General features: G+C 32.4%; 1 protein-coding gene across 6 annotated transcripts; it reads left to right on the top strand.

Annotated features, from left to right (window-relative positions):
* Window positions 1-1,145: 1,145 nt before the first annotated feature.
* LOC116767225 (regulator of G-protein signaling 9) lies at window positions 1,146-23,169 on the top strand. 6 transcript variants are annotated; one of them, XM_032657453.2, is made up of 14 exons: window positions 6,771-7,045; window positions 7,228-7,290; window positions 10,423-10,584; window positions 15,178-15,274; window positions 16,150-16,206; window positions 16,367-16,476; window positions 16,939-17,163; window positions 17,369-17,554; window positions 17,691-17,866; window positions 17,959-18,162; window positions 18,648-18,872; window positions 19,083-19,292; window positions 19,375-20,577; window positions 22,948-23,169. In XM_032657453.2, exons 2-14 carry the CDS (start codon window positions 7,243-7,245, stop codon window positions 23,006-23,008), a joined length of 2,964 nt encoding a protein of 987 aa, XP_032513344.2. In that variant the 5' UTR covers window positions 6,771-7,045; window positions 7,228-7,242; the 3' UTR covers window positions 23,009-23,169. The 6 variants fall into 6 exon arrangements, with proteins under 6 accessions (XP_032513346.2, XP_032513345.2, XP_061383205.1 ...); XM_032657455.2 differs by lacking the exons at window positions 6,771-7,045; window positions 7,228-7,290 and adding an exon at window positions 1,146-1,287; XM_032657454.2 differs by lacking the exons at window positions 6,771-7,045; window positions 7,228-7,290 and adding an exon at window positions 1,187-1,435.
* Window positions 23,170-24,242: the final 1,073 nt, after the last annotated feature.

Here is a 24,242-nt window from a genome sequence, read left to right as displayed (position 1 = left end):
AAGGACATTACAATATTTAAAAAAAACAAACAGAATTTTGTACTAATAACTAATAAAAGCTTAAAATTTATAAATGATTCCAACCTAGGAAAATATAGACAAAATGAAAACTATACTGAAATATTAACTACAATAATAAAATTGTATACTTTCATAGGTGTGTTTAAATAATAAAAAGACATGCAAGGGAATATTGCGTGATTTCGCATACTGTAATCATAAATAAAACTTGGTAACTAGCAAATTGTAAAAGTCGCGCGACTTTATGGACTATCGACCAAATAGTTTAGTTGATTTGCAAAATGGCTAGATCGCGTGCTGTCAGTGTTACCTGGCCTGAGACTTATAATAATCCAAGAAAATGTATACACGAAAATTTACTTTCTTACAACGTCATACAGGAATTAGTATTTATGACTTACGATTTTAGTTATTTAGTTATAACTCAAGCTTTTAATGATTAGAAATGTATCTTACTGTGTTATAAAAAATATAAAGTATATGGTGTTAAAATTCACAAACATAAATCTGACTAACTAGCTATATAGATAACAGGTACCTACCTAATTTAACAAAGTTTTACTATAGGGCACATTGAACAGTCTACAAGAAATTTATGAAGGTATTCAATGAATTTAATCTAAACAAATGCTACCGATCATTAGCTGCGTAAACAAGATTTTTTTTTAAATTTCTTTGTCATATTTAATTCAATGCTCATCCATCGACTGAAACATAAACGAAATATCAAAGGGCGTTAAATTTTTTATTCTGTATTCTTTAAAAAGGTAATCGGACTGGATTTTAGATGAATAAATAACGTAACAAAGAAATCAATACCACCTAGTCAAGGATAAGACAGTAGTAACTTTTAATAGCCGTAAGATACGCTGTTTATATTCGTGCTTATAAATATTTTCGTTAGAGTCATGCTATGTTACGAGTATTTTATATTATCGAATAGTTCGTTCCTCTGATCATAGTTACTGTGCCGATATTTGTGTATCGTATTGCTTTAGTATAATAAAGTTATAATAAAATTTCCTATACGGTGTATATCCGTATTGTCGATAGTAGATCACCGACGTATCATAAATTTCATCGCAATCGAGACCGTGATCAATCCGAGGGCTGGGCGCGTGCGCGGGCCCGGTCCCGAGCGGCGTACCGGAGCGTGTGGTCGCCGGCAGTGCGCGAGACGCCGCCGCCGCTCGCGCCATGGCCGCGCGCCGCGCTAACTGACCGTCCACCGCGACTCCCGACACCCCACGCCCATCTCGCTATAAGGTAAAGTATCCTGTTCCCTTCCCGTAGCCCAACAATCCTCACCCCGTATGTTTCGCAGCATCACGGACGGATTTGAACTGTACTGGTGTTCGACGGAGTGATAGTAATCACCGTGTGTTCCACTCTCGACTGCTCTCATGCTCTATTGGTTAGTCATTCGATATATTATTATTATATAGAAGCAGACAGTTGCTACCGCTTCATTAATTCACTTGAGAAAACAAATAGCTCCCCGTGATCGGCTCGACGGAGTCGTTTTGGAGAAGTGTTACATAATAGGCGCTCTGGCTTCTTCAACTCGTATCACGGGGGCATCAGATTTACTGATAATTTGGGTACCGCATAATGTAAATCCTTTTCATTTAGATTTTGTGTAAGATGTGAATATTTTAATTTTATGTAAATATGTATCATTACTCGTAACCCTGGGCATCATTTAATATAGTTTATGTACTGAATATTAATGACGAACCTAAGCCCCTTGTCTGACCTCTAACAAAGGTCATTGCGATTCAAGTGAAACAGAAAGCGAGAGTTTCGTTTATAAAAGTTTGTTTACCCTACCGTTGTACATTCACTTTTCCTTTCATATAAATTATTCATTGTTTATACATTTTTCAAGAATATTTATAGTTTAATCAAAAAATATATATTTACTCAAGGTATTAACGAAAATAAAAGATATTTTTATAGCGAGTTGTTTTAAAGAAGCATAAAACTTGTTCGCGAACAAAATTGCTTGGCTACAATAAAGAACTTCGTTAACAATCAATTGCAATAGAAACCGTGGGGGCATAACAAAGGACGTTTTCGAATAAGTCTAAGAGTTTCCAACGCGGACATGCGCCCCAGACCTCCCCCAGCAGTTTCAGCTCTCGTTGAAAGCTTGGCATTTCTAATAAAACCTTGTACGCATCCTTGATAACTCTCCGAACCTTTAAGCTTTGATAATACTACTAATTTTTGTTTTATCATTTATAATATACAAATATATCTATTTTCACCTCTTCTATACATATTTATGGAATAAAAAAACATTATTTTTGATATAAATATGGATTTAAATTTTCTAAAGTATTTTATATCTTGTTTGAAATCGTGTCGCTGTGGAAATGTTGTGGCCTGTTTTGGCACCTTTCTAGTTCTATACTACTGGATATTTACATAAGATTATGGGAGTATACACTTTATTTAATCATAGATATACTATTTTAATACACTATTTTAAATAATTTATCGTTCTCATTGATAATTCTCTTTAGTTAAATACATTTTACATTTTCTTGTCCCATAAACAAGTTTATTTAAAAGTGGCCAAAGTGAAAACGTACGAAATACCGAACACTGGATGTCTTAACAACTTGTTTTTGTAAACTTTATTATGAAATCTGCGTATTCAAGTAGCGAGTTTAAATATTTTTGGTAACTAAATTTTCCTCTCTATTCATATAACTGTACAGTACAACTATAGTGTACAACGCATTGACTCCAGTAATGCAATGGTCAATAAAGGTCAATTCGAAGGATACTAATTGGGTTCAACAATTTAGAAATGTGTTGTACTTCAGACGTGACGTTAGGATTGGTAGAATACTGCGTGAGCTGATATTATTTGATGAAGGTAGGGATGATAATAATTTAACACATATTAAAATTTTATATATTTTCTTTATTTTGGTTCGAAAAACTTTCACGATATATTTTTTCGTATTATGCATATAATTGATGCATCCAAATTTATTTAAGAAGGTCCTAAGGATTTCTAAATATTTTTATTATCTGAAATTATATATTTTTTAAATAAATATTAAAATAAAAAATATTAAATTAACAAATAGAAAATAACTACGTTCGGAAATGTATAACATGTCATTATTTATTGAATTAACATTTTTGAACATGACCTAATTTTATTTTGTAGCATAAAAAAAAATAGATCCAAAGGATTCCTTCGTGCAGCAGTAGATTTACTATTTGAACTTTGAAAGGTTTACGATTTTTATAGAATTCTTTATGAATATCGAAATGTTCTAAATTATTAACAACTGGTTTTCCCTATATTTTTCCTGATGGTTGAGCAAAATACTCGGAAAGAAATTAGTTTGTGGGTTTTTCAACACTGAGGCAATCGATTGTGTAGTTTTGAAGTAATTAACATACACAAACATACCAACATTTTGTGGGAAGTACTGAATTTTTATAGGATAAAAAATAATTTGGAACTCATTTCATAGCATATACATAAAACAGAACAAAAATTACGCGTTAACTCAATCATCAAACGAGAAAGCATTTAATCGACTGGGAACATTATAAATACGGTTCAGTTATCATCACGCTTCGTTGGTACAGATTAAAAAAATCTCTTCATACACTTGCATTATATTATAAAAAAATCTTTATTTTTTCACCTATATTCGTGATATGACTTCAATTAGTATATAACCTTGAGTTTGTATTTTTTTATTAAAAGGATGCTATATTTGTCTTGGAAACATTACTACGGTAAAAATGCTTAAATGTCTGTTAGCATGTGTGCTCATTTCGACGAAAAAGAATGAACTCATTTTGAATAAAACTAGTATTATTTAAATGAATACTCGCGAAAATCTTAGATCTCATCATTTTGAATAAATTTTGTTTGTAACTCGTAATACAATAACTAGGAACGTTTGTCACATTGCTCTCTTTAATAAATAAAATTTTATTATTTTCAATGAAAATTATTTTTATTCTATCTTAATAGATGTGTTAGTACTACATTGTTTCGTTCGTACTATTATTATTTTATATAAAACATATTATGTATAAAATAAACGTTATATATTACAAAGACAATTAAATAAACCGCTAGTAAGTATTTGGAAACCGTCACGATAGGAATGCAGCGCTAAATATCGCCCACGCGACGGTGAATGGATTTATTTCTGAATATACACTACCGATACTATCGTTGTTTGTAAATACTTGAATACTTATTTTTTTTGTTTACCAACGCAACCTTAGTGCATAGAATATTTTATATAAATGTAGTGTGTTGCAAGAAAGTCATCACGTTTGGCTTTAGGCCTTATCTAATAGACGTACACTGTTGGTATGTACGTGTATGAACTATTCATATTTTTTGAAGTATTAAAAGAACCTCATTTTGGTCAATTATTTTCAATTATGCAAAACTTTTCATCAATTTAACATTTAATGGAGATATAATTCCCACATTCTTATAAATGACATGAACGAATTATGCATGGATAGACGGAGACAGTGATATATTTTTATAAAAATACTTTATCAGCTATAACGAATACTAGCAAAAATAGGTACTTTGCCTTATAATCAAAGAAAACAAACTATACTTACTCTACATGAGGAATCTTCGTAGTTTTTAATATGATATCTTTTCATAAGTTAATAAGATTCAAAAAAGCTTAACTTTAATTTTTCTTGGTCTTTATTTAGATGAGACCATAGTGGGAGAAAAAAATCATACGTTAGCTCTCCGTCTCGCTTTAAGGGATGGCTATACAAGATATTCTTGATATATCTTGGTTATAATATTAACTATTCTCTAGATTTGACACGAATTTATTTATAAATATTATTAATGTTAAAATTACGTGAAAATCATTCCTATATAATTTACGCTGAAACTAAACGAATATTATTCGCTCCTTAATATAAGCTTATATACGATAAACATATATGATTTGCCCTGTTCAAAAATTATTTTTTCCCTTTTGAGTTAGCCAATTTAACTCTGTTTATATTTAAAAAAAAAAAACGACAATAATCACATAAATTTAATATAGAAATAAAAAAAATTCTATGCTATTTATTGAACACTAAAAAATCAATAAATAATGAATGAATAAAAGTAAATATTATCTTTATGGTTAGTCCACCTTACTTATATATTATGTTCTCATATGCAAATTATTCAATGTATTTGTGTCTATAGATAAGTGATTTTAATTAAATTTCCTGCTTAATTTTTGACATACGTTCGCCTTAATGGTTGTTAGAGTGGCAGAAAGAAATATAGAAAGTTATATTTACGACTGTAGATTATCCATTAGAATTTACATTTAACTAATTATTAAATTAACTTTAAAAAATCGATTTAAAAACGTAAATGGCATATACACGTGAACGCCCAAAGAATTAATGTCCTTTCTGTTTAAAAAAATACACTTTGCTCTTTCTTCACATAGACAGTAATTAAAGGTGTTATAAATATATATATATATATATATATATATTTTCATTCGATCCAAAGTCACAAATCAGGCACAAACTTTTGACTATTTTTTTTTTATAATTTTAGAAATATGACATAAATTATTAATAAACAATGTATTAATAAGCTTCACGTACAAGATTCACCTAAAATTATACTCTATATTATTTTTTTTGGATACTTGAAAGTCTTGCTCTTTTGATCAAAAACTTCTTAACTAGTGATAATTTGTAATAACATAGACAAGTAGGCACTAGTTTATACTGAAATTTCACAAAGTTCCCATTAGAAATAAAGATATACTAGAATTTGTTGTAGTTTGTAAAAAATCACGTTACATAGGTAAATAGCTAATATTAATTTAAGCACAATTTGTTCCTTTCTTCCTATGCCCAATTCCATATTCCACTCAAATGAAATCCTCGAAAAAAGTAGTACAAGGTAAAATATATATATTAATTATAATAAGTCCAGAATGCCCTTATTTAAATGGAATTTTGTAAAGTTACGCCTGGGTTTTATTTAAATAGAATTCGATAAAAAACACATCGGTGCCATCCTAAGGTTAGAAAATTAATGAAGGCGCATCGCGTGGGTTACTCCGAGTAATGGAATTTTAGATTTCAAGTACCGACGAGAAAATGGTCCGTTCTAGATGTAGAATAACTGAGAAAGACTTCTTTGAAGGCATATTTTCTGCATAAAAAGGGATGCTTAAAGTTTAATTAAGACGTGTGGTAGAATTCATAAACCTTTACCTACTAATTATAAAAAAGAGAATATTATGTTTATATGTGCCATTGTAATAATTTCGTAAAATTCATTCAGGGGAGAGTCCTTAAATTTAAATACTCTGTCTGGAAATCTTTGATAATATCCAAGGATTAAATTTAAATTGGATTGAGGAACTTTTAAATTTAGTTTTTTATAAATAAATTGATTGGATAGGCTTAAAAAACATACTCAGGAAAAAATATTAGTTATGATCAGATATACTCTTTGTGTATTTACTAATAATATACATACTGGTCCGTAATAAGGTAATTGAGGTAAAGTAAAGAATCGTGACTTCCTATTATTATCTACTCATGTTTAAATTGGCTATACAATAATAGTATTCTACTTGCAAATCTGTTATAGTTGTAACTATACCGTTTCAGTCCTTATCAGTCATTCATTATATATGCACTACAGCGAGGTCATTCAAAATCCCCGGAGTGCCTCTAGTGCTTAGAATCCACTTATCTCAATTATCTTAAGGTGCTTAAGCCCCCAATTTCCTCACGACTCTTAAATTTACGTCAAGAGAAGAGATTTTAAGCGTGCTCTTATCTTTTATCAGAACACATTGTGAGCCGATCTACGGCTGTCGTTAGCTGAAATATTTAATTAAAACACTTTAATAATAAACTTTTAGTGGATTATATAATATTTGATGAAATAGTTCGAATACCAATACTAAGTTATTCAGAAACGCAATATATATGAGTCACTATGTTTTATACGTCCTGAGTGGTTGAGGTTAGTGATTTTTCTTTATATAAATATTTACATACATTTATAAGAATAAATTATTGATATTTAAATTAAATTTTTTATCTTTAAATTAAATTCAATAATAGTAATCATTGTACATTCCTTGTGTGTTTTTTAATTTGTCACTTTCTATATGGTACTGGAATTACAGCGGCTATTGTTTACAGGGAAAGATACGTCAAATGACATCGGTAGATGAATTCGTAAACTCATCGGCATGGCTTATCAAGGTATTGATAGTGATAATCGTGATAGTAAGTGTGTGCGCAGATGTTTTTAACATTACGTATGTACATTTAGACCGTCCGTCAAAGAGATCGCGTCCCCACTATAAGCTTGCTCTAACGAAAGCGATAAAGGTATATAAATATAATGATACATGTACCATCTCCAGTCGACTAGGGTGAGTTTAAAGCAATTGATTGATTTTTTTTTTATATGATCTTTACTTCAATGATAACAAAAATATTTTTTTACTCTATTTAACATATTACCACTACACCAATGAATTTCAAACCATCATTACTGTCCACAGTTATTTACATAAACTGGCAAGCTATATATAGATATATAATAAATTTTTTTCGCACCAGCAATTTAGATCAGGAAGAGATTAATTCTTAACAATAAATTTTATAGCATTTAACGTCACTGCAAGTAAATATTTATTATACTCTTCCGCTTTCTATCGCATCATTACCACTATATGTTAAGGTACGACAAGTTTTTATCGTCACACTGAATACGGAGAATTAACAGTTCCATTCATAAATATCCGCACTTTATAATAATGTAGGTTATTAAATGTGAAACGGGGAACGCTTCGTATAGAGTGACGGTACAGACTCGTGCTAAGAGCATACAGACCGTGGAAGAGCCGACGATTGATAGTTTCGGAGTAGCTAGAGCTGTGCACTGACTGTTTGGAAACACGTTTAGCGCCGATCATAAACATCGGTTAACTTCATAAACAAATACGTAAAATATGCTGTTTCTTTTAATATACAAATATCGGTTAAAAAAATATTCGTATCAGTGAAGTGTTTTCGTTTTTGGTTTTGTTATATTTCGTGAATATAAAATATAGAATATATAACACAAAATCGTCCCATGGAAAGGTAGACTTTTTTGTTTTATTTGTGATAAAGACGTTTTAGGTTTTTTACTCTGAGCTCTAGTTTTGCTCAAAATTTTAAAATTAAATATAAGAATTTATGTAGTATGAGCTTAGTAATAATTAGATTTATGTAATTAATAATTGCATTGAGAAATATTTATTTATTGATTGATACTCTTTCGTGAAAACTTTTTTCGTTACTTTTCATCTCGCATGCACATATATGTTTTTAAACTGCCATCATCTCCAGGTCTCATACAAAAGAACAATATTTTTTTATTATTACAAGGTATAAATATTTTTTGGAACGATATAACTTATACAAATATTTAATTAAATTTAATTTTGTTATTAACACTATCACGTATTCAATAAAATTAATAGAAATTATAATAAGAATAAAATGAGATGATTGACTATTAAAGTGAGTTTGATCGTTAGTCTGAAAGCAATAATATTTTTTACTTACAACTCACAACAGCCGGTTTAAGGGCCACAAGAATGTGTATGTAGTTTACGCCGAATACGCTCCAAGTATTACGAATATAGAATCTTTATAGCCCCGGTCCATTACGTGGTGCCATTACGCTACTATGGTCATGGTGCTAGTTGCAGAGCGGCATATTAATTAGATTTAATGTAAAAATCTTAACCGATGTAAACACTTCAATGACGTAATTATTAAGAGAATAACATACGACCTTTCTTTATTATATTGTTCAAATGGACAAAAATGTCATATGTTATTAAAAAAAACTAGTTTGTAATTGTGGAATACAGTAGAGGCAAGAGAATACGTGTAGGAATATTGCTCTAAATTACGAATAGAATGATTCTAAGCAAAAATATTTCCAAAGAATCACATTTCCTATAGTTATTCCATACTTGTACAGTAATTAAAAATTAATCAACGTCTAACTGAAACTGTGATTATGTCATAAGTTAGGAAAAAGTACACAAACAGGATGGTTAAGACCAAAAAAGAAAATTTTTTTTTAATACGCTAGGAGACAGGTACATTTTATTTCTTAGATTTAGTTAGCGAACCCAAGTCCAGGACACTTCTATTGTCATATTGAAATATAATTGTACCCAAGATGTGTGAATATAATTGTATCGGAAGAAACTGTAAATTTCTATCAATACACGGTTAAATTGTCACAGGAACAAAAACCCCGTTTTATCTTCCACAGCTATGGCTGTGCTCATGAAGATTCCTGTTTGCTGTAATAAATCGACAACGATTGCTCATTTGAACAACAATATCCGAGACGAAATGGCCCCTAATCCACGCGCAATGTGTTAGCGTGTTTAAACGTATTTGAGGTCCACGTTCCAGGATTGTTTCCAACGCGAGGATGCCCATTAGAATAATTCTATTTTACAAAAATAATTTTAGCAAATTTTCGTTTCTATTATTATGAATATTTGCTTGTGCATTTTCTGGTAATGTTCAAAATGTTTTCTTAAAATAAGAGATTATGGAATTATAAATTCAATGTGTACAGAAAAATAGTATTATGATATTTGACTATAACAGTAGTCGTCATAACTTTCTAAGTATTAAATTAACAGATAGTTATATACCTTATGTTAAATCTATCGCCGATCGAGATTAAATTTATATAAAATCTAATCGTCTTAAGTTTAATTTAATTAATTGCGTAAAAAATTAATGAAAGTTCTATCTATCATACATTTTATTTTTTGCATATTAATATATAGGTTCATTATCTTTCTACAGAGCTGCTTTAAATAGTCGCCTATCGTGCTGTGCTAGAAAGCAGAAATGGTTTGCTTTGAATAATTTATATAAAAAAACGACTGTCGCCTATTTCACGTCGCGTTCGATCAAGCCGTGTCTAAAAATATGTTCCCGCTCGATATATTCATGTTTGATAATTCATTCATACAGATAAAAATTTTGAGTGTTACGAACGATTCCAACGTTTTTACCTTTTCTAATTCAATAAACACTTTACATTCAAACCCTATCAATTGACTTTTGAAACCAATATAATTTATTTTTATGCATAAAAAAGAAGTAGAGATTTATTTTATTCAATGAATTGTAAGGCTATAAAAAAGTATCAGATGCTTGAGCTTATGAAGTCGCAGCATGGCCAATTTTTTTTTCGACTTGACTGTAGCTGTTAGCCCCAATGGCTTTGACAACGTCACCGGAAGGGTTCATGGCCAGTAATCATGGCCATGGTAACATTAATGGATGATCTGCTCTCCGAAGGTGTCGGGGGCGCAGCGTGGGCGCGAGCGGCATGCGGCCCCCGCGACAGACTCCCATGGAGGTAGGATAGCGCGCGGCCAGCCGCGCCCACTGCCCCTGCTCACCGCGCTCGCCATGGAACCCGCGGATGTGCCGAGGCACAGACCCCTCGCATTCGATAAGGTAAGAACATCTCAATGAAGAGCTTCTGCGTTTAAACGCTCTGATATCTCTTCGTGCGATATGTTTTAAAAAACTCCGATTAGTATACGGTAATCTCCAATAGTATTCTATCAGGATGCTTTTAATATATTTTATTCCAAAATATGGTATAAAAAAAAAAACAACTGAGTAAATTGTTTCTTAATTTTGTTTAATAATCGTACAACTTCCGAAAAAACACCTACGAGTATCTGCGTCTGGTGTACCGAAATTCGCTAGTACTTATTTTTTTTATAAATGACAGTTTTCGTTGTAAAATCATATGTTATATATAGTATTTGGAATGTTTATAGCCAACTGCTATGACCGGTAATAATGCAAACTATAAAAAATATATCAACTTGCATACTCCAGGAATTTAGAATTTAACTTTATATAAGGCATTGTTCGTATATGGTACATAAGTCAAAGGCTAGAATTTTGTCATAAGATGTATGCTATAATGAATAAAAATGTGGATTTCCTCTGTTAGTCGGTGGATGACGTCATCAGAACTATGTGCAAGCATATAATGTAATGGTAATTTAATAACTGATTCATTTGAAAACGATTACGCAATGTCTATTTACGCACAAAAAACATTATTATTTTAAAGTAGAAAATGACATCCAAAATCCACATTTGCTGTAGGAAATAAAGGAAAAAAATATCGACGTAGGTATGAATATATTAAGTATGTTTAACTAGCTCTTGGAAAAGTTTTTTAATTTCTCTCATTGTTATGCTGTTAATATGGGAACGGAGATAATCTAAGTAACACACACAACTACAACCTACTTATTACGGTATGTTTTTTTTTATTTACTGGGACGAGGATCATTTAAAAAACATTTACAGCTTAACGCTACTAACACGCATTAATAATTTTATATTCAATATTGTACCATCCGTAAGCTTTACTTAAAAATTTTAAGTCTCCAACATTTTCTTATTACGAATATCTTGATGAGAAATGCATAGAAAGTGATTCGGTTGATAAAGAATAAAGGTAGGTAATTATTCCCGACATCTTTTATTACCCTCCGTTACACCGTTATTGCTATTGTGATCAGCCCCGAGCAACCTTTGTTGTGTCCCGAGCCGAGACACAACAATGAGTACAATGAACACACATTGTACACAAAACACTGATTATGTTATTGATTAACTTTTTTTTCTGTAAAACTAATCTCTTAATGTTGCCATGTTATATAATAAACCATTATTTTAATATAAAAGACATTTTAAAAACAATGCTGGTCGGTAATTAAAAAAAAAATCTCTTAAACATTGTCATTGCGACTCGAAAAACGTTACCAAATTTTAAAAGCCTTTTAATTATAATCTATCTATACTTGTTCTATGTAGGTTTTATACATACAATGTCTACAAAGTTAAGGTGATTCAAAACAAATAATCTTGAGCAATGAAGTAATGAGGTTCGCTTCGTTGGCTCGAATCCGAGTATTGATCTGTGACGTCACCGCCTTAGCCTTGCGTCCCCGGGGGCGAATCAGCGTCCAATTCGTTCACGAATTCACACATCTAAATTCAAAATAGAAGAGTTAGAAAGGCATAAATGATCCAATTACCTACCTAACAGCTCAGTATGAATTGATAAACAATACAACCTATTTTTAATACATTAATTGCAAAGCCAAGATAGCTTATAACTTTTTTCAGTAACTTCGGATGACTCAAAAGATTTTAATCATCAGTGAAAAGATTATTTCATACATATAGAAATTCGTTATTATATATTTTCAAGTCTTGTAAAATTATCGTCTGATTTTCTTGGTTTAGGGTTGTAGAAGAGAATGAATCGGCCACTCTTCTGCGCGTAGATATCGATCCCTAAATTCGTTATAACGGTGTACTGCGCAAACAAAGAATTTATTATGTTCTTAGGTGTTACTTTAATATATATTTTATTTGAAGCAATGGGGAAGGAAACTCAAATGATTCTATGCTTGAATGAACATTGTAATCCGATAGTCTCAACGTCTATGATATTAATATCTGAATATTTTATAATTTTTAACCATAATTCCCTTTGTTCATTTAGAATATAAGCCTATAACCATTTTAGTGACAGCAGAAGATAATTATATATATTCAGAAATACTACGAGTATTTTTTCATCCTCCATGGAATCTTCAAATCTTTATGTAAACTCTATATTTTTAATATTTATTATGTCCTTCCTTACATAACATTATAATACGAATTATTACATGATCATATGCAGGTTAAGTTCGATCAATCTTGGCCTCTTCATTTCATCACAGGCCTATGTAATTCCTTTGTAAGTGAGTCTAATTCAAAAATCGTATGGTTGCTCACCCTTCAAAAATATTTTTAGTATATCAGTGATATTTTTATTGTTTTTTTTTTATTTTGCTGGGTCTGGACAGAAAACGTTTATGTTTTGCATCGTTCATCTTTTTTCAGATGCTATAATATACACCGGATATTCTAAAGATTTTTTATTTCTTAGAGTATAATAACAGTCTTAGAGCAGAACTCTTTTATCATAATCGTCGGCTGCACAACACAAGAAAAACTTTATACTATCTAAAGTGAATTTCAATTACGAACGGTTTTTTGTGATGGATCATCATCAAGATTTATATATCAAGGCCGTCTGCAGTAATATTTGATATGCCTGTAAAATTACTTAAATTCTTACCGTACGTTCCAAACATATACATAAAGATTAAAAAGAAACTGAAATATAAAAAACATAAAACATCTATTAATTTTTAGAAATTATTTTATATATTTAAGGAGAGTGGGATAATTCTTCAGGTTATCAAATTAGTTAAAAATAACATCACTATTATCGCTAAATACAAGTGTTTGATGCGTTAGTTTGAACAAAGACAGATAACTAATAGGATACTCCATATCAACCGCTTTTCGGGACAGAGACAAGCTTTCCGTATTGAAATTTGTCCTATTCTCTTTAACTTTGCCAACTTGATTTGTGGTTTACATTAAATTTTTAATTTCTTTAACTTGAATATTAAACAAATACAAAGCACATAGAACTACTTTAAACGTACGATATAGAAGTATAGTTTTGAAAAAAAAATGGAAAAAGATGTACTTGGCCTACTATGTTGCGAATTATTATGTTACCTGCTATTTCATATATTACACCGACTAAATTATTGCGCAAAATGACGATGCTAGTAAAATAATTTATTTCTACACCAAGTAGTGATTTACCAGCCTAAATTTAAACATAAAAAAACGTGACAGATATTATACAATTTGTACGTCTTGTTGTGGTTTTCACAACTTTACTCCGTATATATTGGCTAAAAGTTTAAATTCGACAAATGTACAGTGAAATAATATATTCAATAAGATTTCAAAGCAACAAACAAATTTATCAAATCATTTTAAAAACTGAGCTGAAAAATTAAACAATAGTTCCGGAGAGTTGGAAAATGTAACAATTAAAACTACCAACGCCTACTCATTTTATAATTTTACGAAGCCGCATTCAGCAAACTTTTTGACACTAAGTGAGGGCTCTTTTGGGATTTATAGATAACGTTGCATTATTGTCTTCATGATGAAAAAGGTATTGACTGGAGAGCCTCTCACGAGTTGACCCTTTTTCTGAGACCCTCCACTCCGCCTGGCAAAGATAAGTACCGGGAAGAGTATATGACGACATTTTAACTTTCTTTTCACTACAAGAGGACGTTTGCTCACGGGTTACATTTGTTCATTTTTTTTTAATTACGTCATTTAAATAAAGCTTATGAAAACTCGGTCAATGATTTTATTTTTATTGAGAAAACAAAAACATAAATGAATCTAAGTTGGGATAAAGTTCAAATTATCTATAATTGAATAAGTATACTTACTTAATTATAATTAATTACTGGAATTTCAAATGATGTACATAATGTGCTTTAAGGTTTGTGTTAAATAAGTTATCATTAGTTTTTAACGAGTTTTAGTGACGTGTAGGAATATTGATTGATGTGCATAGTTTTTAAAAGCGAGTGCAATACAATAATTGATGTTGTTATTAATACTTTTGATTTAATATAAAACCTTTGCTTTAAAATCTCATATCAGACTGTCGCGGGCGTTAGGTAGCTTCGCACATTCAGCTAGATGTCAAGATATTAAATTTAATAAAGACTAATGCCATGTGCATTTATAAAAGCAAATTGAAGAACTTTCTGTTAAAACAGATGTCATTAGTCATTTGTCTGATATGGTTGAATTTTTAATTATTTTCTTTTAAATCATTCAGAAAATGAGTTCATCGTTTGCTAAAATACCGCAAGTATCCACGTTTGTCATTCATAAAACAGATAAATTAATGCTCCAAATCATTTATTAATGATTCAAGACAGAAACATACGTTATGACAAAGCAACCTAGCGAACTAAACGAAAGCAAAACGAAAATACTGTCATTTATAAAACAATTCTTGATATCAATATAGTTACGAGAGAAGGTAGAGTATTTTTAGCAAATAATAAATTATTGCAATAATAGTATTATTATTATTACCTCAAAATTTTGATGTAATGTTTACCTTAACAGATGGAAAGCTTGATTAAAGAAATGCAAGATCCGGACACGGGTGTACCAGTTCGAAGTCAAAAACTTTTTCTGACCTACGTACCTTCTGCGTTTGCGGGTAAGTTTTTAAAATAATGTAAAAAATTGTTAATCATATTAACTAAGTAATGAAATCTAAGACTTTCGCGAGTATGCGAATTTTATTATTAAAAACAAAACAACTACATACTACCGACGTTTCGGTTGCTTTGCAGCAACCGCGATGATGGGCAGACGAATGTGATTTTTTGTAAATAATAAAATACGCGTAGTAATCCAAAAAATATCAGTTTCATTTAAATATTAAGTAAATACAAGTTTACAATTTTACCTATTGTGTTCCAAATGAACCTTAGTCATATACATTAAATAATTTGAAAAAAAAACTATGTCAATATTTCCTATAACTTGGTTACTATTAAAATTCTATTAATCCTTTTATTTTTCATAATAGTTTTTTTTTCGCTTAAAGATACATTCAAAAGGATGAATCTCTTTAAATAAGACTTAGTGGCAAATATGGCTACTGAAATAAGCTATTTTTGAATCTGTATAAGTATAGTATTGTATGTATAAACTTTCTTAATTAAACGCAGACTAAATTCTTGCATACAGACTACAGTCACCTCGCAGATTTTGACCGTATCAATATTTTGCACCAATTTGCAATCTTAGCTTAAAATTTAACATTAGCTTTAATCTATATATCTATTTCATTTAACAATTATAGTTATTTAACAAACAGCGACAGTTTGTGTAAAAACCATAACTTGCCTGAGCTCAAATTAATATCATTAGTAGTAAAAATAAAGAAAATCCTTTTACGAGTACTCGCTATAAATCGGAATTGAACCAAATTTGGTATCGATCTGTGGTCCTAAGAATCGAAAAATTTAATAAACTATTACAATGAAAGCTTGATATAAATTAATATAAGGTTTGTTTTTGTTTCAGCGTCAGACGTTATCGAATGGATTATGGAGCGGTTTAACGTAGACGATTCTAACAACTGTAAGTATAAACATATCTCATTGTTTTTGACATTTTATCTTTTCCTTTGCTTACACATTTCCACCTAATCATACTTTTCTACCAACCTGTGGCCTGCGGACGTTTTAGTTGAATACGACGCCAGTATATAGCTGTGAATAAAATGTTTATTCCTTTTCAGCGGAAGGATTGATTTTAGCAAATCAGCTCTGTCAATATGGTTACCTCTTTCCTGTCAGCGATTCAAAAGTCCTTGCATTAAAGGATGACAATTCTCTTTTTAGATTTCAAGTAAGTGTATAGAATAATCATCCCACATAAGACGTAAAACAGCACTTAGAAATGCACGATCTATTTTTATTATTCATTCCCTCACCGATCTGACCTGTGCATATTCTTGAAAATTTTCAGCTCTCGCCTTATACCAAATACACACTGTTTACATACTTTCAGATTATTTATAAATATTGTTGATCTAAAAAGAGTTTCTCGCTAAATATAACTAATGAAAAAAAAAGGACTATATATTTAACGTATTATATTCCATAATGTAAAATTACAGTAATTATCCTGAATAAAGCTGTACACTAATATATGAGAAATAATTGAATTGAATTTTATAAAGTTACCGAATCGAAATCGAAAAATGATATACATACATGACAAATATCCTATTACTAGGATAAAGCATGATAGGAAAATAGGCTACTTCGTAATATTACCACATATGACAGCAGACGTTTTGATCCACAGAGCCCATACTACTGGCCGTGGCAAGGTCCCCGGGTGGCCGGAGCTGGGTCGGGCGCCCCAGCCCTGGGGCCCGATAACGTCGAGTACGCAATCTACCTCGTGAAACGCACATTACGCAATAAACAGCGTCACGGCCTGGAGGAGTATGAGCAGGAAGCGCTCGCGAACCTCAAGAAGAACCTTGCTGCTAAATGGGACTTTATTACTATGCAAGCGGAAGAACAGGTACGCAGAGAAAATTATGCCCCTAAATGATTTCTGTATACGTTTGTATTCAAGACTCCTTATTATATTACTGTTAAAAAAGTTGCAACCAAACACAAATTTCTTGATTGTTATGTATATGTAAGTATATATATATATATATATATATATATATATATATATATATATATATATATATATATATATATACTTTTTTGTAATCCAGGTCCGGTTGGCCAAAGAGCGCAAAAAAGGTGACAAGATAGTAAGCGATAGTCAGGAGAGAGCGTACTGGCGTGTGGCTCGACCGCCGCCGGGGACGCTCACGGCGCTAGAATCCTGTCCGGTGCCAGTTCGCGCTCGACACCCGACCAAACCTAAGAAGAGAACCATACAGCAGATCACGAGAGAGGTGAAGACTTTATACGAAAATATAACGTGCTGTAAAAATATTGCCGGTCTCACGGAAGTGGTCCATAAAGTAACAAATAAATAAACAAAAAATGATGTTTTAAACATAAAACATATTTTCGTTCAATTATTTTCAGATTGAACACTTAAAGGCTAGCCTGGATCGTACGCGTGTGAAGACCTCAATTGCCCTCGAAGCTCTAATGGCTTATTCGGAGACCTTCGCCGCCTATGATCCCTGGCTCACACAGCCTCAGCCCTCGAATCCTTGGATTACGGATGACACTCTCTTTTGGCAAATCAACAGTCCCATGTATGTACCGTGTATTTTGTAGATCCACAGATGAAGTAACATTAAATTCAGTTTTTAAAACATTAAAATTATTTTTGACGATTCTTCACCAGTGTTGAAGTACCGAGCGAGAAACGTGTTCAGCGTTGGGCTGTTTCTATAGAGGAATTAGTATCAGACCCTACTGGTCTTCAGGAGTTTACGAGTTTCCTTAGAAAAGAATATTCTCACGAAAATATTCGATTTTGGTTAGCTGTTATGGACCTTAGAAGAAGTAGTACTAAGCAAATACCTAAGAAGCTTGAAGAAATATATGAGTGAGTACTAGGTTTACGTTGGTCTCTTTACACGAGGGATATTTAGTAGGCAGCTACACACTCTCGCGACGCATCTGGCTACAACATGAAACTATTATATTTTATCGAAAACAATGCTATTGATATCATTGCAATAAATTAATTAAAAAAACTTTTTTCGATGTTCTGAATGTGTTCTCCCCAAACATTTCTTGATATAAGGCTACTACTGTTTTTTAGCATAGTATACTCGTATTGATACGCAATGTAGCTTTTTTGTTTAAGTAATTAGTATTAGATAGAAGGTCAAGAATTAAGTACACTTGAAGGAGGCGAAGGTCGTATTAACTTTGTTTCGATGAATAAATCTCTAAAGTGAAAAATGTAGACTTAAAAAGCAATTATCTATACAGAGGTATTGTTTACGATTGTAATTTATGTCAATAATACGCAAAAAAAAAAATCAAATCAATCCAATCATATCTCTTAAAACAGTATATTTTCAGGGAGTTTTTAAAGCCAGGCGCGCCCTGCGAAATCAATATCGATGGAGCGACGGCGGATCGTGTTACGGAAGGTATCCGCAGTGGATCGCGATACGCTCTGGATCACGCGGCCGATCATGTTTACGGATTGCTATTGAAAAAGGATTGCTATCCACGATTCATTAGATCGGATCACTTCCAACGGCTGTTGGCTGAGGGTAGAAATGTACATCAAAAGAAAGCTAAGTAAGTCTAAAATTAAAGACTTTTTATGAAAAATCTTGAAAAAAAAAATAAAATACGCACTAAATCTATTCAACACCGCACCTTTTGCGAATTTAGGAAAACTTAAAAAATTAAGACTACAATATAATACAGAATATGATTATTTTTCGAGATAATGTTTACTTTAAAATATTTTATTTGCAATTTAATTGATTAATTAATTAATTTCAGATTTTTCAATTTTGGAGGTCAAGTAAAGAAAAAGCCGGGATCTACGAGTGGCAGTAGCGGTAGTGGAGCACTGACTAGGAGACGCGGCTCTGATCGTTCGTTATCGGGTTCTGCGCATGAGCTAGCCGTCTGCGCCGCCCAACCACCTCGAGCTCCCGAACCGCCCCCGCACAGCCACTCACAGTCTAACCTCTGTGATATCCCGTTCAGGTCGGATAAACTTATTATATATATTTATCTTCATCTCAGCTGATACTTATATGAAATTTCATCATTAACTAAATAATTTTAGGGATCCCTTGGACGACGACACGGCAGACGTCCTCCCCTGGGAGAATTCTACTCGGGATAGTGGATACGGGGCGAGGCGAAGGCAGGACTCCACCGCTGACTCGGGCAGTTCGTCGTCGGATGTGAGCGCTGCGTTGGCGACGAGCGAACGACGGCGACTCCCTCAGCAGAGCACGCTGGATGGTGGACTACGAGGCGCCCCGCCGCCTCTCCGCCGCTTATCCGCTGTAGAGCCGCGCCACCTCGCGCCATTGTCGTCGCCGCCACATTCACCGCGTCACACGCGGGCCCACCAGCCGGCGTCACAACCAATACACGCGCCCGTCCCACCTCACCATCCCACCCCCACTATCAGCGTTAGCTCTGCACCGGATGACGAATCCGCCGAATCACCAACCAGAACAGGTTCTCCCGACGACAGGCGCTCGATCGCTCACTCCGAGGAACCTTCTTCAGTTTTTGCGTCGGCGGACGCTACGCCCACAGAACACTCGCTCGCGTTCACAGACAGATGTCCAACGGTGGATACTGCGACGGAAGTTGTTGACACGAGGACTAATGTTTTGAAAGTGGAAGTGAGAACAGCGTCTTTCGAAGCGTCGCTCGCCGCCGAGTCGATTGACTCGTGTGACGAAACCCGCTCGGAATCGACGATAGGTTCAAGTCGGAACTCTAAAATTCAATCGCGGGATAATTCGAAAGACGAGCAAGTGCTGTCTGCTGAAAACGAAATATTTGTGCGTATACCGATACCGCAGGGAGTTCCCGAGACGATTCCAACACTTGTTAAGGCGTCGTCTTTCAGCAAGGAAGAAGAACCTACCCGAAATGTCGCCCTGAGTCGGTCCGATAGCGAAGTCACCGGTGTTTCAAAATCAGTTGAGGCGTCTGCAACGGAGTCAATAAGAGACGCTTCCGAGTCGCCGGTGATGGCAGCCGCGCCTGCGGAAGCGCAAGTCGAGCGACGGGTCGCGGTCGCGCCGCTCGCTGTGTGCGAGGATGTCGGCGTGGACGAGGACGCGGTCGACAAAGTGCTTCCGGTGCAGAGGGTCTCGACGTATCCGAAGGGGTCAGATTCCAATGTGGTGAAATTTGCTCATAGTGACGAACTGTCGTCGGTATCCGAATCCGACATTGTTAAATGCGATAAAAGCGCAGTCAGTGAACGCAAGCAGCGGAACGACATTTGTCCCTGGGAGGACGAGTAAGTACACAAGATAGATTAGGTTATACACCACTGCGCTTTTTTAAGTAGAGTATATTTTTTGTTCAAAGCGTTTTTTTTTCTTTGCACATGTATAAAATAATGTATCTGAGATAACGTAGTTTTTAAAATCGTATAATATGCTATACAAGTATCTGTCTCGATATGAATTTTGAGAAGTTTTTATTTGTTTCTTATTGAATTAACGAATTAAATAAAACCCAAGATATTTAATTTATTTAATTTTCCCTCTGTTTTGTGTTCACATCGTGTTTTATAAATAATAATATCAAAAAGTTAAATTTCTGTATTTTTTTCTTTTTTTATATATATATTTTAGGTGCCATGAAAATATTATATCCCCAGTAATATATATATATATTACTGTGGATATAATATTTTCATATAACATTTTCATTTTTTATGTAGAATACATATTTATATTATTTTTTACTTATGAGCATGTACCTACAAGTCTCATCGTTGTTGAACTTTTTATACATATATGAAAAAAACATATTCAATTCTTCGAAAGAGAAAATAGTAAGGTTGGAAGGTGTGGCATTTTTTATATAAAAGAATGAAATAGATTTTCGTACGGTTTAATGTAAACGATAGAACTCAAAGAGTGGAAAAAAATATACTCACTTTACAAAACCGTATGTCTTTTTAAAAACATAAGTGTTCGAATACGAACATAGATTGAAAAAACAAAGTCTTAAGGTGAAGTGATGCTTTATTGAAGAAAATCTAATAAAAATAATACTCTTTTCCACTCCAAAAAAGATACAGAAACAAACCATAGAAACCGCGTGCAAACATTAAAACGAACATTCCATGAGTGAGGCGAAAGTGTCTAACAACATTTCTTCCCGAACAAACTTTACACTGAACGAACAAAAAGGTTATTTAATGAATATGTCATATTATCATATTAAAAAAATAAAGCTTTTTTTTTTAAATTGCAAGATTTTTTAAGGCGTTATTTAATATATTTCATTGGCTAAAGTTGACACGCGGGACCCAATACCAACTTAACGGCAACATTGCCAGTTTATAATAAAGAGTGAAAACTTAAATCAAACAATGAAAAATAAACGAACAAGAACATAATGAAATAGGCCAAAACGGGGTTTACCTTTCAACGTAGAAAAACTTCGATAAGCGTATGAGGACTCAGACTACGAAATAACTACTACAAGGCAACTAATAACATGACTGAACATTATTTGAATAAAAAAAAAGTATTCTTCCTGTTTAAAGAAAATTTTCAATTCTTTACATAATATAAAAGAATTAAACAATTAATAACAACTAATATATGTGTTGGCTTTGATGATGATAAATAATAATTGACGGCTCATGGACTGAAACAAAATGTTTGTGCATAAAGAATGGCACGGAGATCATATTTAGCAAAAGAATTTTGTATAGGAATTCACCAAAAATATAAGAGCTTTTTAGTGAGAAATAGACAAGAAATAATATTGACAAAAAAAATATATGATGCCTACACATAAAGCAGAAGAGCATATTTACTAAGCAACGTACGAGTACGATTAAAATTTGTTCAAGAATATATTAAAATAGTCTTGTTTGAAGTGGAAAAGGTATTCAAACGTTAGTGCAAATGACAGCTACCTCGCCAGATTTTGGTTATACTCATAAAGAAACGTTATATTTAAAAATACTGATAGTAATAGAGAACGTTACCTCTTAAACAATTTTCATACATATACCTAGAAACCAATACCAGATAAAGGCAACTGTCTCTGAGGAAGACTGTTTGTCTTTGAGGGACATCCGTCCATTGCAACTTTGGAAGTAAAGTAATTTTTTATAGGCTATTTATTACTAATCCTACCGTCTAAATTAATTATTGTATATTTTTTTATTGTTGTTTGTGATGTTTTAAAAACAAAAAAAATAAAATCAAAAATGAGCTTCATATCATTATAACAAAATATTATAATACATTTTGAAATTTAGAAAAATTTTGTTATGCTATTTCTACTTTTTATATTTTTTCACAATCTTTTATATTCTTTCTCACAATCTATTTTACTTTGTTTTTAAGTTGAACTCTAATAAAATTAATGTAAAAAAGACACACACATATTAATTGTCTACTATTATTTATTAAAAAAAAAACCTAAGTGTTATATTAAAAGCAGATAGTAATATTCACAATATAGTATACACTCGTAACTAACCAAAAACATTATCACAATGAAGAGTAAATGAATCGACGAGAGTTCAAAGTGCACTTAATAGTAATTTTCCATTATATTTTAGAATATAATATGAATCATTCACTTAATTATATACTAATATGTTATGTTATTATTGATGTATTTTTCTCCCTTTCAGGAATTGCTGCGAGAGTGACGTTCCATTTGTTAAAACTTACGCAACGCTCGGTTACTTATAATTTTTGTAGTTGAACGTCATATAATATTATGTCGTCAGGGTTATAGGAAAAGATATTTAATTTTTTATCTTAGAACCTATGTTTCGATTATCACAGATCTAGGGCATTATTGTGTAATTAATATGAATATTTTGAAGTAAATGCTCGTTAATTATTAGAAATTACTGTCTTTTATTGATTTACCGTAGCATTAATTAAAACAAATTGCATGCCTCATACACCCACTCTCGTTATTTTTAATGGCAATACAATTATTGATTCCTGTAAGGCGTATCTCCAAGCACGTCAGAGAACAGTTGATGATTTTTAAAAATAGCGTAATTATTCGTTTTCGTAATGATGATCCAAAAGTAAAATAAATTTAATAGAAAATAGGATTCTGGATTCAGTTTCATCATAAATTTCATTAAAAAGGAATAGACAACTTCGAAGGCCTTTTTTAAAAAATTGTTGAAAGCCCTAGAATTGATTTAAACCTATGAAAGAGGACCCTTAATGTAAACACAATTTGTAAGGCTATATACAACTACATAATGAATAAAAAAATTAAATGCGGGTAGACTCTCGGGGACTGCCGCATTGCATAGCGTTTTTTATCATACAATTATAATTCTTTTATTTTATTTATGCCGTATTTTTTAGCAAGTTTATATTTTACCACCCTATATGTGTATATATATATACACGTTAGGGTTCAGTTCGTCGCGGGCTCGAACTCACTTGTGGACGTGGTAAAAACCAAGCTATCTCATCTAGCGTTGTCTCTAGAAGAGATGGAATCAGTTATGAGCAGTTATGGGCTAATCTACATGCATACGTCTAGTCACACGCACGCAAACACCGTGCCGAACTCTGCCGAACTGAAACGACGTTCGACGTTAAGTGTTAAGTTTATTTTAGTTACGAAATTTCTTGTTTCGGTTGCCACGTTCAAAGCCCGCGATAAAAGCTATGCAATAGCTCAACCCTTTGAGAAGCGTTACACAGTCAAAATTAAGAAGGGGAAGAAAACTGAAAAAACTAAAAAGTCATCCCAAACAAAATTTTATATACAGGTACTCTTAAAATAAGTTGCTTCTTATAAAACTATATAAATATCAAATAAAAAAGTAGGCTATATCATATAGCTAACAAGAAAATTAAAAATCTTGTATCTTTTTAAATGTCAAAAAACCGAAGAAACGTTTTAAAATCCTTTACATCTTGCTGTCTAGGAGTTGTTTTCGTGTAAACA

This window comes from Danaus plexippus, assembly GCF_018135715.1.
Source record: "Danaus plexippus chromosome 9 unlocalized genomic scaffold, MEX_DaPlex mxdp_24, whole genome shotgun sequence".
NCBI lineage: Eukaryota > Metazoa > Arthropoda > Insecta > Lepidoptera > Nymphalidae > Danaus > Danaus plexippus.
The sequence above is the reverse complement of the archived record's forward strand: the minus strand, read 5'-3'. Positions and strand labels throughout refer to the sequence as shown.